The sequence below is a fragment of the Rhinolophus sinicus genome, linkage group LG12 (assembly GCF_036562045.2).
Source record: "Rhinolophus sinicus isolate RSC01 linkage group LG12, ASM3656204v1, whole genome shotgun sequence".
In the NCBI taxonomy this organism is placed as follows: Eukaryota; Metazoa; Chordata; class Mammalia; order Chiroptera; family Rhinolophidae; genus Rhinolophus; species Rhinolophus sinicus.
This window is the reverse complement of record NC_133761.1, coordinates 46,330,642-46,346,049: the sequence shown is the minus strand read 5'-3', so window position 1 is coordinate 46,346,049 and position 15,408 is coordinate 46,330,642. Positions and strand designations below refer to the sequence as shown.

Genomic DNA, 15,408 nt, shown 5'->3' with positions numbered 1-15,408 from the left:
GGAATCATTGTCCGTTCATTTCCTCAGCCCTTGAACTTCTTTAGACATTTTACTCACATGTACCCTCTTGGAGGAATGAATTTTGTCCTCGCTCTCTGAAGTCTATGAAAGGGGCTTTCTTATATTTGTTCCTCTATAAGTACACAAAGCAAATGTTCCAAAGCAAATGACAGCTGTTCAAATATTTGAAGATTATTACCCTCACCCCTTCCTCCCTCTCAATGTTGTTTGTCCCCAGACTAATTATCCTTAGTTAATCTGACATTAGGTTGAGAGCCTCCTGAATGCAAGGTCTTACCACAGCTGCTGCCAGGGCTGCCAAAAAGAAACTGGACAGTTCTATACTTAGGAAGGGATCTTCAAAACCATTGTCTAAGCCACCTTGTTGGCTCTGCTTTCCAAACCTGTCATTCTGATCATCTTTTTGGACATGTTCTGATTTATGAATGTCCTTATGAAAAAGTGTCAGTCAGAGTGAAAGAATGTTTCAGATGTGGTCTGGGACCACTGCGATGTATAACAGAACGGTTACTGCCCTCCATTTCTTTTAATGTAATATGAAACCCCCAATCAACAAATCTTTCTTAATTATTTTTGTACATGTTGATATTATGCTAAGTTTTTTTCATTGTGTATTTAGGAATGATTTTTTTAAAGAACAGGGAGTACCTTAATCCCTATACAGTTTCATTTGATTGGTTTAAAATGATTTATGTTGGGTTTTGATTTTATTTCTAGACTTCTGGTTTAGCCCAGAAGTTTCTCCCTTGGCACTGTAGGCATTTGATCGACATAATTCTTTGTTGTGGGGCTGTCCTGTGCACTGTAGAAAGTTTAGCAGCCTCCCCGGCCCCCACCCAAGATGCCACCCCCCAAGTTTTAACAACCAAAAATGTCTCCAGACATTGCCAAATGTCCCCTGGGGGACCAAATTGCCACTGGTTATGAGCCAGTAGTTTAGTACATGAATGTTCTAGATTATAGGGATCTGTGGTTTTCTTTTTTTTTAATTAAGAAACTATAGAGAGTTTGAAGATCTGAACAGAGCCCTCAGTGTGCCTGTCTTGTCCCACAGCTCTGCAGGCTCCAGGCCAGATCCTGTGACTCCATCATAGCCTTACACACTTGCCTTTAGTTATTCTGGAATCCACGTAGGTTGATAACTCTTGTTCCTGAGTGAGTTAGTAAATATTATTTAAGTGACCGTCCCTACTTTCTGAGCAAAAGGAAATATTTATAAACCTCATTTCTTCCCAGATTTTATTCTGTGGCCAGCCAGTGCTAACTGACTCGACAGACTAGATGAGAAAGTTATAGAAGTAATAGAAAATGTTGCTCAGTAGAGCAGCTAGCAGCTCAAGCTTGGGGGAAAAAAATAGCACATCTTTTAAAAATTGTGCCTTACTTGATGCTGAGATTAAGTCTGTGACAGTTCCCAAATGAAAAGACATGTTCAAATTTCAGCAAGTTCAGAGGCATTTCCAGGGCTGGCTTTCAGGTCGCGTTTCATGTTCTAGGCCCCCCACATGGCTAGAAACTCTGATAGCTGTTGACAGAAAAGAGACAGGTCAAAACTCAATTCTTGATTATTAATAGTCTACACCAGAAAAACCTAGCAAAGGAGTGATTATGCTTAGTTTCATTTTCATTCATAGGAAATTATATTTAATTCTTTCGCTTAGAGTTAGAACATCTAAAATCAATGCCCCCCTCCAAAGAAAAAGAAAGAAGAAAAAAGTCACCTTAACAATGAGAGGTGAAGGAATAATTTTGCTTCCTGATAGGGAAAAAACTGTTATACCAACTTGAATTCTAATTTGACTTCCTTTTTACTCATTTATTCAATAAATAAACCATCATTGAGTACCTAAGCTGTGTAGGTACTACCCCAGGTCCCTGCTTTCATGGAACTTTCATTCTACTTGGGTAGACAATCATCAAATTAAACAAATGATATAAATTCATCTAGTTATATGTATTATGAAAACAGTGCAGATTTAAAATAATATAATGTGGTCTTAAATTATGTACAGAAATATTTATTTCCAAGAAGAAATGAATAACCTCTTTTAAACTATGGACAAACAAAATGAACATCATTTTAATCTTTGAAGTAGTAAAAATAAATTATGACAGCCTTCAAATGGAATCAGGTCTTGGTGTGTTAATTGCATTATTTGTATTTCTTTACAGATCAAAGTTTTGACATTCCAGACAGAACTTTTCATTCTACAAATACAACTTGGCGTCTCTCATCTTTTGAATCCATGACTGACGTGAAAGAACTTATCCCGGAGTTTTTCTATCTCCCAGAGTTCTTAGTTAATCGAGAAGGTATAATAGTAAATCATTTCTAATTTATATTTCTGAGGATTTGTACTTATTTTTTAATTTTTCAAAAATAAAAATAGCTTTTGTAAGTCCTAAAATTTGAGTCTGTAAGGAAGAGAAATACCTTGATTTATTAAGTATATAATTTTATTTCCAAGTGAGCTTGAGGATTTTAAGTATTTTATAGGACCAAATAATTTGGAAAACTATAACTTTAACTATTAAAAGTATTTATAAACCTGCATTTTTATTTTGTTACAGAAGTTGCTTTATTTTTTTCCTGATTACAAGGTTATAAATATGCTCACTTTTTTAAAAAAGTGAGAGTCATGAATTTATTGAAAGCACAATGTAAATTCACTAAAATCCCAATGATTTAATGAAGAATACCCGAGTTAGAAATAAAATACTCTAACCAGAAATATCTAATAACGAAAAGGGATACTAGACAATAAAATCAAATTTTCCGTGCTGCGGTGACCAAGAGTCATGGTCCACCCTAGTGATCAGTTAACCCTTTAAGTGGTATTGTTGGGTTGTTTTCCTACGTTACTCAATTTCATATTTTTCTTTGACCTCTAGGAATATATGAAATTGAGAATTATATCTTCAGAGAAGTTAATGTTGGGGAAATTACTGTAGAATTTCATTCTGTACCAACTGGCCTGTCTGGAGTTGTTTGAAGAATGGTTAATATAATAAATCCAACCTCTGATTCCCTGGGGCGTGTTCCCTGGTGTTGCCCACGTGAGAAATGCCTCGGTAAAAGCAGCACCTGCATTTTGGGATCCTGAGTGGCTTTCAGATTAGGGCTTCTACTTAAATGTACTGCTTGTTTTCTCTGCCCATCTTTTCTGATATGTAAGTTCCAGTTTCTATGGCTGTATAACAAATAGCCCCAACACTTATTGGCTCAGAACAACAATACTACATTTGTTATCTGTCACAGTCTTTGCAGCTCAGAAACTCGGGAAAGCTCCGGCAGGTGGGTTTTCTGGTTTGGCCCAGGCTCTCTCATGCAGTGAGAGATTGGCTAGAGCTGGACTAGCCTGGGAAACAGCAGCTGGCGGGCATCTCTCTTCTCTTAGTGTCAGTGCTTTTCCAGTGGTCTCTCCACAAGGAATAGTGTAGGCTTCCCCAGCATGGTGGCCTCGGATGTCCTACTTGGCAGCTCAGGTCCCAAAGGCTAGTGTCCCAAGAGAGATGAGCAGAAGCTGCGTTACCTTGTCCATCCTCGCCCTGGAGCCCACACTGTGTCACTTCCACTGCATTCTGTTTAGGAGGCAGTGACAGTGCCTGCCCATGGTCAGAAGGAAGGATCATAGAATTTTCCGCTTGATGGGAAAGTAGCAAGATGCTGGAGAAGCATGCAAGACAGCAAGTGTTGTTACAGCCATTTTTGGAAAATATCATCTGCTCTAATGTGCATCGTATCACTCCTACCTGCATTCCTATAGGCCTCTCATTGTGCGTCCACTCATCTGCTCCGGGTGAAGAGTGTCTAGCTCAACCAGTGCATCCTAAATCACCCCGGCTCTGACTGCAAGATGACTGTGGGGCAAACAGCCCCTCCCCTACATTATTTCAGAATGCTTCCAAAATTAGTGACAATCCTTCTACCTGTTCTCACAAGATCAAGAAGTAGGCAGACAGCAACTTAATTTTACAGGAACTTAATCAGCTTTTAAGAGGTCCCTTTTCATTTGTATTCTGTTGTGGCATTCAGATTTTCAGCCCATAAAAAATAGCACAAAAAACTGTTTCTATTCAAAGGTAACATTTCTTTTAGGACAATTTTTTTAAATGATGACTTCTGAGGTTTTTGTTTACACCAGCAGACTGATGAGACAATTAGGTAACAGCTCTGTTATGTCACAGAAGAACCCCCTTACTCAGTGTGCTGAGGTAATTTTGTTATTCGCAGGATGCTTAGAAGGAATTACATCAGAGCAGACCTGTAGACTTTCCATAAAGTTCACAGACTAAGACATTCATTCTATGCATGTGGATGTTTTGTATGAGTTGAGTTTTTTAACCCCAAAATGCTGATATTTACTAAGTAGAAATAATCCTGAATTTATTGTGTTGACACCACTAATTCAGAAATGCTTATACAAAGACTTAGTTTGATTTTAACCAAGTTGGCAGTTGAATAGATAGATATTTAAGCACTTACTGCATTTGAAGATTTGATTAATGGAATATTAGAATCAGCAGACAATGATTTTCTGCTTTTTCTTCAGTATGTTATAAAGCGGTAACAGGATAAAGTTGGAAGATCTCAAAGTTACTTGCAATAGCATTGATCCATGCGGCTCTGTGACTGGCTAAATAAGTGGATGAGCAATGGTGTCGCTGTCTTCTTTGCTGCCCCTTTTCCTGGTCATAGCATACAGTCGCTATTTCTGTGACCTCTGAAGACCTGCTCAGTGGGCCAGATGAAGCATGCTTTAGGGGGGATATGCATTAACATGAGTCTTCTTTCCCAGGCTTTGATTTCGGTGTGCGGCAGAACGGTGAACGGGTTAATCACGTCAACCTCCCGCCTTGGGCCCGGAACGACCCTCGTCTTTTTATCCTCATCCATCGACAGGCTCTAGAGTCTGAGCACGTGTCCCAGAACATCTGTCAGTGGATTGACTTGGTGTTCGGATATAAGCAAAAAGGGAAGGCGTCCGTTCAAGCCATCAATGTTTTTCATCCTGCTGTAAGTGACTCTTTTAAAATACTCTGCATTTCTGAATATTTAAAGGTTAGCTGGTAGGCTGTTTCTTTAAAATATGTAAGTTATCAGAGAGAATTGGCAATGACACTAAACTGTTGCCCAAGATTTTTCAGGTTTTATATTTCACCTCTTTAAAAATAACTGAGGTACTATCTGTCGGGGTTTCCCAAGACCATGCCCAGGTTGGATGAGGACGTAGGGACTCAGCATAGAGTCAGACTTACAGCTAAGGTCATTATAGTGATGGAAGCAAAGCAAGATTGGCAAAAGGAAGAGATGCCTGCGGCAAGCTTCCAAAAGTCTTCTCCCAGGAATCAAAGAACACACTTCTTCCTCCAGCACAAATTGTGACACCATGTGTGATGTCGTCTACCAGGGAGACTCATTAGTGACTCAAAGGCCAGGGTTTTGACAGTAGGTACCCTCTCTCACACATATACTGAGATTTCAGACTCCCGGAAGGGAAGCAGGTGTTCAATATAAACTACAGTGTTTGTGCAGACAGTTTCCACACAGTGAGACACTCTTACCAGTTAGGGAATGGTGGGAACTCTCCTGAAATCCATGTTCCCAGGTGCCAGCCAAGGGCCAACCTTGCAAGCAGGACTTTCCAAGGCGAGCAGTACAGGCCTGCCATGTAAACTTCTTTCTACACACTATCCTGTATACATAATCTATTTTTACATGGCATCATTCTTTCTTGCTGCAGAAACAGTATTTTTGCCTTGTTAGAAAAATGTGTAAGATACAGACTGCAAAAGGCAGGAATTCAAAAATCAACTTTGATGTCTCCATACAGAGATAAATATCAAAACCACCTTCTAGACCTTTTTCTATCATTCAATTTATACAATAAAATTAATATTACTTACTGTTCCCAAGTATGGCTAAAAGATCATTTATTTAACCAGTCTTCTATTGTTGGCTATTTAGTTAGTATTTGTTTGCTATTAAAATTAATAAGATTCCTGAGGTTATTTCTTTCTGTACATCTTTATTTCCTTAAGCTAACTTCATAGAAGTAGAATTGTTACACTTTCACATACAGTTTTTGATGTTATTAGATAGGCTACCAAAAATTTATTTATTCAGGAAACATTTCTTTTGCTCGGCTCCGGAGTTGCAAAGATGAGTAATACTCAAGCGGGGAGAGTAGGGCTAGAAGAAAAGCTGGGGCCTAGGAGTGGGAGTGGGGTCCAAATGAGGCGTCTCAAATTCTTCAAGGAGTGAAAAGTCAAAGGGAGAATTATGGGGAGAAAGCTCTTTCCTGGTGTTGCCTACTGGCTGCCTAAAGGCAGCAAGTACAACAGATGAATCGTTAAGCCACTGCATGGACAGTTAGCCTCGTAGGTTTCCTAACTTTAAAATTAGGTGGTGTATTAGATTGATCTCAGACTTCCCCTCCAATGTGTTTTTTCTGTGTAGATTCATCCGTGTTTATACAGATACAGCTAAAATGCACACGTAGAACCTACAGTAACACACTCTATGTTTGGGCTTATTTATGCAAGAAATCCATTCCTGAATAGTAGTTTTAAAATAAAAATCTCGTTAGTTCATTTTGCTCAGTAGTTATTTTGAGTACCTCTAAGGGAATAGAAAATTAAAGTCCTTAAGATACTTAATGTCTGGAAGAGAGAATAAGACAGGTTTCCTGATGATTCTAATAGAAGATAAATGCTATGGCAAAGTGTTCTGAAAAGGGGGAATAAGAAATACAGTTTGGTGAATAATAATTTTATACATAAGAGTGGTATAAAATAAAGACAAGGCTTCAGGTATAATTTTTGAATTTCATTCATATTTGATCTAAAATGTAACTTTAAAAGCAATTAGGAATTTTGACATTGACTTTAGTATACTCTGTGCCTACAATCCTGCCCCATCTTTTCAATTAGTCTAATATAAACTTCACATTAAAAGTATATGCATGCTGCAATATACCATGTAATTCTCATCTTACTGGAATTTTTTTCACTGATTCTTTGGAACTTTAGAACTTTAAAAAGGCTAGAGTTTATGCCATTGTTCTAGGAATTTTATAAAATTCAATTCGTGGGACGGAATGAAGTATAGTAATTAAATGCACAGTCTCTAAATTCAGAATTGACTTCATATTCTCAGTTTGTAACGCTGCCACTTGCCATGTGACCTTGGGCAAATAGTTCAACCTTTCTGTACCTAAATGTACAAATATTTAAAATGTGAACAATAATACCAACCTCATAAATACAGAAGGACATTCATATAGAATAGTGTCTGACATACACAAGTACAAATAAAGGTTAGCTTTTGAAGGGAGTGTAGAAATGTCTTTTAACATTAATTCATCATTCACTAATATATGGCGTTCACTTAGAAAGTGATACCAGAGAATATAAGGAAGCACTATTTTAAAATAAAGAAAAAAGAGTCCTGGATAGAAGATTATTCCAATCTTCATTTGAGTTTTTAAATATGTTAAGTCATGCAGCCATGAGGCTGACCCTGCTCAGACAAGCATTTCTATAAGTATTTGATTAGCAGTGCCTTGTTAGAAAAATGTGTAAGATACAGACTGGGAGGGAGTGGTGCTGAAGGTTATTTAATTTCTGAAGAGTCTTTGAAATGTTATCTCAGCACTTACAGAAATGTCATATCTAGATTTGTAAATGAATTTGCTATGACTGATTAAATGCTAAAAGGTAAATTGTATGGTGGGTTCACACAAACAAGACAGATCTGTACCCCGCTGCTGACTGCCAGCCTTGGGAATAAAGAAGTACACACGTGACACTCTCCCTCTGCCTCTCAGGGATGCTGGCACTGAGAAGGAAGTGTGATGACACCCTTTACCCTAAAGAGCTTGGAATTGTCACTGCTGCTCTTTTGGATTCACTTATACAATTTTCATTAGAACCTTCATAACTCTTGAACTACCTACTGACTTTGTTATCTTAACTTCATTTTTGCCTTTTCCTGTATATTACTTTGGACAAATGACTGACTTTTTCAGTAATTTCGTGTCATACATGAAGTCGTATATGATATTCTCTGGTCCTAAGCTAAAAATCAATTTTATAAACATAGCTAATCAGCACCAGTCAAGATGCATTATTTTCAGTCAGCCCTCCAGAAACATTGATCATTCCTATTCTAATCTCAGTGAGACCATTGATGGTTATGGACATTGCAAAACCATGTCCATTTCAAACCGAGAAGTGTGGACCATGACCTTGAGAACAGAGCACGGTGTTTCCCCTTTGGTGTGACTGCCCATTACACTTTATACAAACCTCTGGCTCTCTCTCACTCTTTCACCTTTCAGACGTATTTTGGAATGGATGTCTCTGCAGTTGAAGATCCTGTTCAGAGACGAGCTCTAGAAACCATGATTAAAACCTACGGCCAGACCCCCCGTCAGCTGTTCCAGTCAGCCCACGTGAGCAGACCTGGCTCCAAGCTCAACATCGAAGGAGAGCTTCCTGCTGCCGTGGGGTTGTTAGTGCAGTTTGCTTTCCGGGAAACCCGAGAGCAGGCCAAAGAAGTCGCCTATCCGGTATGTCCTTGGGATTTCAATAGAATTCAGCAGAAGCCTCCTGAGATGTCAGGTTCACCTCCTGAGATGCCGGGCCCTCTCACAGGTGCTTAAGGGCCCCAAATAAAAGGCACAGTCCCAGCATGAAGACATGTACCAGCCAGTGAACACAGATGCCTGCAGCTTCCAGCAATGTCTGTGTTAGTGATGCTGGGTTAGTAGTGTGAAGAGTGCTCTGGGAGCGCAGGTCAGATAGTAACCCCTGGGTTATTACCAGGGGAAGCCTTACCAGGCAGAGACAACAGTAATTGGCAGGCGAAAGGAGAGGCACCGCCCAGGACTAGAGGACAGTTGGAGCGTGGGTATGCCAGTGCACGCATGCCACTGCACACGTCAGTGCACGCATGCCACTGCACACATGCAGTGCACACATGTCATTGCACATACGTCAGTGCACGCATGCCACTGCACACATGCCAGTGCACACATGCAGTGCACACGTCACTGCACGCATGCCAGTGCATGCTTGTCACTGCACACATGCCAGTGCACGCATGCCACTGCACTCATGCCACTGCACTCATGCCAGTGCACACATGCCACTGCACACACGCCACTGCACACACGCCACTGCACGCATGCCGGTGCACGCATGCCAGTGCACGCATGCCGGTGCACTCATGCCGGTGCACGCATGCCGGTGCACACATGCGTGCATCCCGGTGATCACCTCCCACCAAAAGGCCTGACCAGAGGTGTGACGGTTACCATGAACGGGGACCTTACATATTCTTTGGCTTCCCCAGATTGTAATTGATAAAAAATATTGACTCTTAAAATAGAAGTAGGTATAATTTTTACTTTGAAATAGAAAAACAAAGCAAGAAAACCTTAACAGTAAGTTGGATTCTAATTGTCAACTAAATTCTTCTTTATAAAAGCAGCATAATAAGATGGGAGACCATGAATTGTAAAGTATTCTAAAGGTTTGCCGGAGGGAATCGCAGAAGACAGGAAGGCAAGAAAAGAGGTTGTGAAGGGCCTTAGGATGAAACAAGGCAGTGTATCTCATACTGAGATCTGTGATTTGTTTTAAGAGAAAACGGTTTTCACAGACCTTGTATTAATAATTGTTTCTTAATGTTACTTAAATACACTAAATGCAGAACACAAATAGAATACTGAATGTAAATGCTTTGTGCTCATAGCTCACAAATATCAAATTTGTATGTTAAATGCAAACAAAAACACAAATTGAAAACACCAATTTAAAAACACAAATTTAAAATACCTATATGATAGACAATGGTGTTTCGGTGAAACCAGATCACCAATGTTGTGTTTCATAATTGAAAACTGTATTTCACGCTTTGTGTTTACTTATCGTTTTAACTCAGAAGGTTTTGAAGCCTCACAAATCGTTTCAGTCTTTGTCATTACCAACGTCATTCTTTTTAACTAGAATCTATTATTTTAACTTGTCAAAATAATCTAATAGTACATCCCTGAAAAGTAACAAATGCCACTTAATTGACTGGTATACTCATTGCTGATTAACTCTTCTAAGTTGGTGCACGACCTGCCTCACTACCACTGCGGGACCTTCACACTGACTCCTCCCTCCGCCCGGAATGACCTGTCCCCAGATGTAGCCCCACTTCGTTCCCTCATTTCATTCGGGTCTCTGCTCAGAGGCCATCTCTGCAGAGAGTCTGTCCTGACCCCCACGTGTAAAATAGTAGCTCCATTATGCTCAGTCCTCTCCCCCTTCTGGGTTTTTCTTCATAGCACTTTCACCACCTGACATGTGTGTATTTGTTCATTTATTTGTCTGACCCCCCCCATCCCAATTAGAATGCAACCCTACGGGACTAGGACTTTATCTATTTTGTTCATGTCTGGCAACAACGAACACATATTTCTATATGCTAAGCATGGGGCAAGTAAAAAAGTATAAAATAATTATGGGTTTATAATCAAGTTGCTTTCTCTTAATTTGTTTAGAATTTTCATTATAAGTAATTCTATATTTACTACCTTTTAAAACATGATACTTTTTACTTTTCTTGGTTTTAGAGTCCTTTGTCATGGATAAAAGGCTTGAAGTGGGGGGAGTACGTAGGCTCCCCAAGTGCTCCAGTGCCTGTGCTCTGCTTCAGCCAGCCCCACGGAGAAAGATTTGGTTCCCTCCAGGCTCTGCCCACCAGAGCCATCTGTGGTTTGTCCCGAAATTTCTGTCTTCTGATGACGTACAGCAAAGAACAAGGTAAAATAAAATATAATGAAAATCATTCCGGTATCTTTCATGAGATTTGAATGTTTCTAAGTCGTCTGTGCTGCTCTTTTGTTTTACCTCTAAGGTTTCTGAGTCCTTGGTGAAAACTCTGCTCAAATCTGTGGTTATTTAGTGCAAAGTAGGAATTAAAACATACTGCATAAGAAAGATGGAATTAAATGCAGTACCATTGGAAATGAGAGGAGGAGTTTGAAGGAGACAAGAATAAATGGTTCAGCTCACAAGACGAAAACTATCACTTTTATAGAGATGTATAGTTTGGGGCTCTTGAATCTCAGAATAGACAGATGTATTTGACCAGCAAATCTAGTACCTCAGAAGATACAGTCAAGAGATTCAAACAAACAAAACAAGACAAGGAAGTCATGATAGCCTTGAAAATAGGTTTTAAAAACACGTATGCCTGGAAAGCAATCTGACTCACTAAAAGCAGCACGTGTAAAGTGCTGTACAATAAAGGACCTCTTCCTATTTCCAAATGTCACCTGGACAATGGAAAACTAGGAACACTTTCCACTGAAGTCATCCCTCAGCCCTTCCAAACTAGCCATTTCACTAAATGCAAGAGAACTCTCTCTACTCACTGGCTGTGGGCTTTGGGCAGTAACACGAGTGACGGGGAGCCCTGCTCCGTTCGTAGCAGGTGAGCGTGGATTTGCCTGAAAGCCGGCGTTTGGACCAGATTAGATGCCGCTTAGCAGTCACACACGAGCGTTTTCCGTTGCTGTCTTTCCATGCACGGTGCTCCTCGGCGTCCACATAACCTCCCAACCGCAGACAGACTGTAACACGAGGATGCCAGACGTAGGTCCCTTCAATGGAAGTGTGCCGGCTGGGCTGCCATTCTTTCAGGCTCACTCTGAATTCTATCACAAAACGAATGCTTGCCTTTATAGTTGTTAGAAGTAAGCGAGGCTGTGTGCCATCTAAGTTCTATCAGTTAATAGGATAAGGTAAATCTGTTTAATTGTAATTATTGTGATATCAGTGCTTTATTCTCACTAGTATGTTGCAACTAGCTGTGAACTGTCACAAGTAATTAACTGTTAATAATATTTAAAGTACCAAAATGTGTGAATTTAAATTTTAAAGTATTAGAGTGGATCGAAGTTTATCTGTTGAGCAGGAGAGAAAGGGCTGGGTATTACCACTTAGCAAGATGGGACTTAGATATGTCACATACTCGTATAATTGTCAACCTATCTTGTTTGTGCCACTACTCACAAGTCCTTAGTAGATTTGTTCATTCAAATCACACTTCATGTCCTTGCAGAATACTTCTGGGGTTTGCCAGAATCCAGGTGTGTCCAGGGGAGTGCTATAGTGCGACCTTTTTGGCTGTGGCCCTGGGAGGTGCAGTGCCTGAATGTGCTGCTCAGAGCTGCGTGGCCTTGAGACAATCACTCATGCCTCCCAAAGCCTCCCGAAGCCTGGCTTTTGATCTACAAAATGGGAATAGCAAAAGGGTTTACCTCACAGGGAAATTCGTTATGAATATTAAGTGGAACAATATAGGGAACTGTTAGCACAGTGCCTAACTCCTTCTAAGTGCTTCATGTCCGCGGGACAGCAAACGCCCTGGGCCTGGGTCTCTGAGCCTTCACTGTCACCCGTAGCCCATAAGGGTCCCCGTGCTTGTTCCACAGAGGCCTTGGACAAAGCACATGGACGTCAGGTCTTGTGTTAACAGCTGCAAAGTGTTGAGCACTTGTTATATCTCAAGTAACTGTACCGTTTTGCTTAGTTCTCATGCATAGTACAATGTAGCGAGAGACTGGGTGGTTTTCATGATAGGCCCGTTGCTTGGATTGACTGTGCCTCAGAATTGCCTGTGGTGCTTTTTTTCAAAATATGCTCGTTTGGGTTCCATGTGAGTTGAGACACACTGCATCACAATCTCTGGGGCTGTGGTGTGAAATCCACTGTTCTAATAAGTAAAGGAGAAGTTTCTTTTTCTTTTTCTTTTTCTTTTTAAAAAGATACTGCATCTTGTATTACTGGAATGAGAAACTGGGAACAATTATTAAATATACTTCGTTCATCAATCACTTACCACATGGTGGGCATTCTAGTAGATTTGAGAGGTCCTGAGACTCATGAAATATGGTTCTTTCTGTGCAGCTTATGTTTAGAAGAACTTATATTTAATGAGTGTTTCCCAGTTCCTTTACTGCAAAACTGATATCAACATTTGGTATTAACACTCAACAAAAACAAAATCTGTGAATTACATTTTTAGTGTGCTGTTCATTCATTTAACAAATATTTATTTGTTTTATCTGTCCATATGCTGGGCATTATCCTAGGTAGGTACTGGAATAAATGAAGCACATGTTCTCTCCTTAAGGGACGAAAGCGTTCCAGGTTGCAGGGCAGCGCCAGTCACAGCACCTGTGCTGTGTAGCTGCGGCCATCACCCTGACACGGCGTAGCTTATGACTGGTACTGACAAGGGGTGTCAGGGTGTCCCATGCGTACCCCGAGAGGACATCACCCTCAGTCGTGTGTGTGTGAGAGTGTGTGTGTGTGTGTGTGTGTATGTGTGTGTGTGAGCGAGAGAGAGAGAGAGAGAGAGAGAGAGAGAGAGAGAGAGAGAGAGAAAGAGCAGAACCTCGCTGAATGAAGGTCTTCCATGCAGAGTCGTGGCAGCTGACAGGATTGTTGTCCCTTCTCAGGGCCGGGTTGCTTCTGTTCCAGCAGAGCTCCCTTTATGGTATTAATAGTTGTCCATAGGATTGTTCAGCAGGGATGACCTAGGGAAGTTATTTAAACAGCATCCAGTTCATATTTATTTTTTAAAGTAAAGGTGTCCCAGAACATGAACAAAGTAGGCTTGACTGTTCTTCATGCCTTTTATAAAAATTTCTTAACACAGTGAGAATGAATACAGTTCCCCCCTTAGGATCTCATTAGCTTTAAAGGAATGAAAGGACCGTAAATCGGTCCATGTTGCGGATACACACTCACACGGTGTTGCCCTGGAATGACACTGTGCTCTGCCATGTGAACTTCGGCCTTTAACCTGCCATCGTTGGGGACAGCCGGGTCCCTGCAGCAGTGGCGCTCTGACCCTCTCATTTCTCCTCTTGAGGTGTGCGAAGCATGAACAGCACTGACATCCAGTGGTCGGCCATCCTGAGCTGGGGATATGCCGATAACATTCTACGCTTGAAGAGTAAACAGAGCGAGCCTCCAGTCAACTTTATACAGAGTTCACAACAGTATCAGGTAAGTGTTTTCATCATAGTAATGAAATGTAAGGCTTTAAATAGGAGTCACACTGATGGTAGCCAGTCTTTGAGACCCAGCAGTGAGTCCTGTCGAGAAGCAGGTGGTGGACGTGTGTCTTATTTACGTGTTTACAGACGTCCTGACTACCACTGTGCTGCCTGAGTCCCCAGACGTGTCTCCCACCCTGTGTCTCATTGAGACAGTATAATAACCTCCTACACGGCATCAGCTAATGGCAGAGTGTTTGAACAAAATCAGCATTGACTGCTTTCTTCTCAGTGTTCACCTGCCTTGTCACCATGTCATTTCCTGTAACCAGAGTGTTATCTTCTGTACCTGGGTTTTCCAAAATGGACCGGGTATTTAGGTGTCACAGTGTGGTAGAAAGAGCAGTGGGCCTCACTGAACCCAGTGATTTGTGGTGGTGTCCCCGCTTTGTTATTTACTGTGTCACCTTTGCCAAGTAACTTCACCTTCCCAAACCTGAGTTTCTTTCCTCCTCCGTGAAGCTGGGATAATAATGGCACTCTAACTACTCTCTGATAAAGCTGTTGTAAAAGTGTTTCCAATGTTTGTGAAAGTTACTTTGTAGACTACAAAAACACTATATATATACACTGCCAGAACTTACTAAGTTGTATAGAACCTTCTCTCTTTGACTGTCTCTCCATGAGAAGTTCTCTTACCATTTTCAGACTTCCAGTACCTACATAACACCTGCTGCCTACTCGTGTGCCCCAACAATTATCCCCATTCTCTGAGCACTTTAGAAATGGAGTAGGGTACTTTTGGGAGAATTTTTGACAGTGAAAGAAAGCAATGACTTATGCTTAACCCCCAACATACCTGAAAAAAAGGTCATCACATTTTGTTATCTGGCATACCAGTAAATTAACAAGAGTAAGAAGAAAGGACAGTGAAAAGCAACATTATTAGAAAATTTAAATAAGAATTTAAATATTGCAAAATGATGGCTGTCATGTAAAGTCTGGCATACAACCATCATTAAAGATGGAAGAATCCCTCATAAGTCCTTGTAGCAAAATGGGATGATCCAGATTATTTTAGCAAAATGTACTGTGTGATAAAGTGCTTCCCATCAAATGACTAACTGGATGAGAAAGCCGTATTTCATTTTCATCCTTAGAAATACATTGTTCATGCATTAGTTCTTCAGTTTGAGAAAATTCGTCTAGGACACTAGCATATGAAGACTCACTCTGACCAACTTCATCCTCATCAGTAGAGATTAGAGTCCTGCCGTCTCTTTGTCTTCATCTTCTGCTTGATTACATAATTGTGAAACAT

At 40.6% G+C, this 15,408-nt stretch overlaps 1 protein-coding gene across 4 annotated transcripts in view; it reads left to right on the top strand.

Annotated features, from left to right (window-relative positions):
• Positions 1-15,408, top strand: part of LYST (lysosomal trafficking regulator) — a 171,071-nt gene that overhangs the window by 140,583 nt on the left and 15,080 nt on the right. For all 4 annotated transcript variants that reach the window (XM_019746974.2, XM_074316725.1, XM_019746975.2 and 1 more), the window contains 5 exons: positions 2,194-2,334; positions 4,821-5,038; positions 8,364-8,594; positions 10,650-10,839; positions 13,961-14,097. In XM_019746974.2, coding sequence (XP_019602533.2) covers positions 2,194-2,334; positions 4,821-5,038; positions 8,364-8,594; positions 10,650-10,839; positions 13,961-14,097 — 917 coding nt within the window. The remainder of the gene's footprint in view (positions 1-2,193; positions 2,335-4,820; positions 5,039-8,363; positions 8,595-10,649; positions 10,840-13,960; positions 14,098-15,408) is intronic.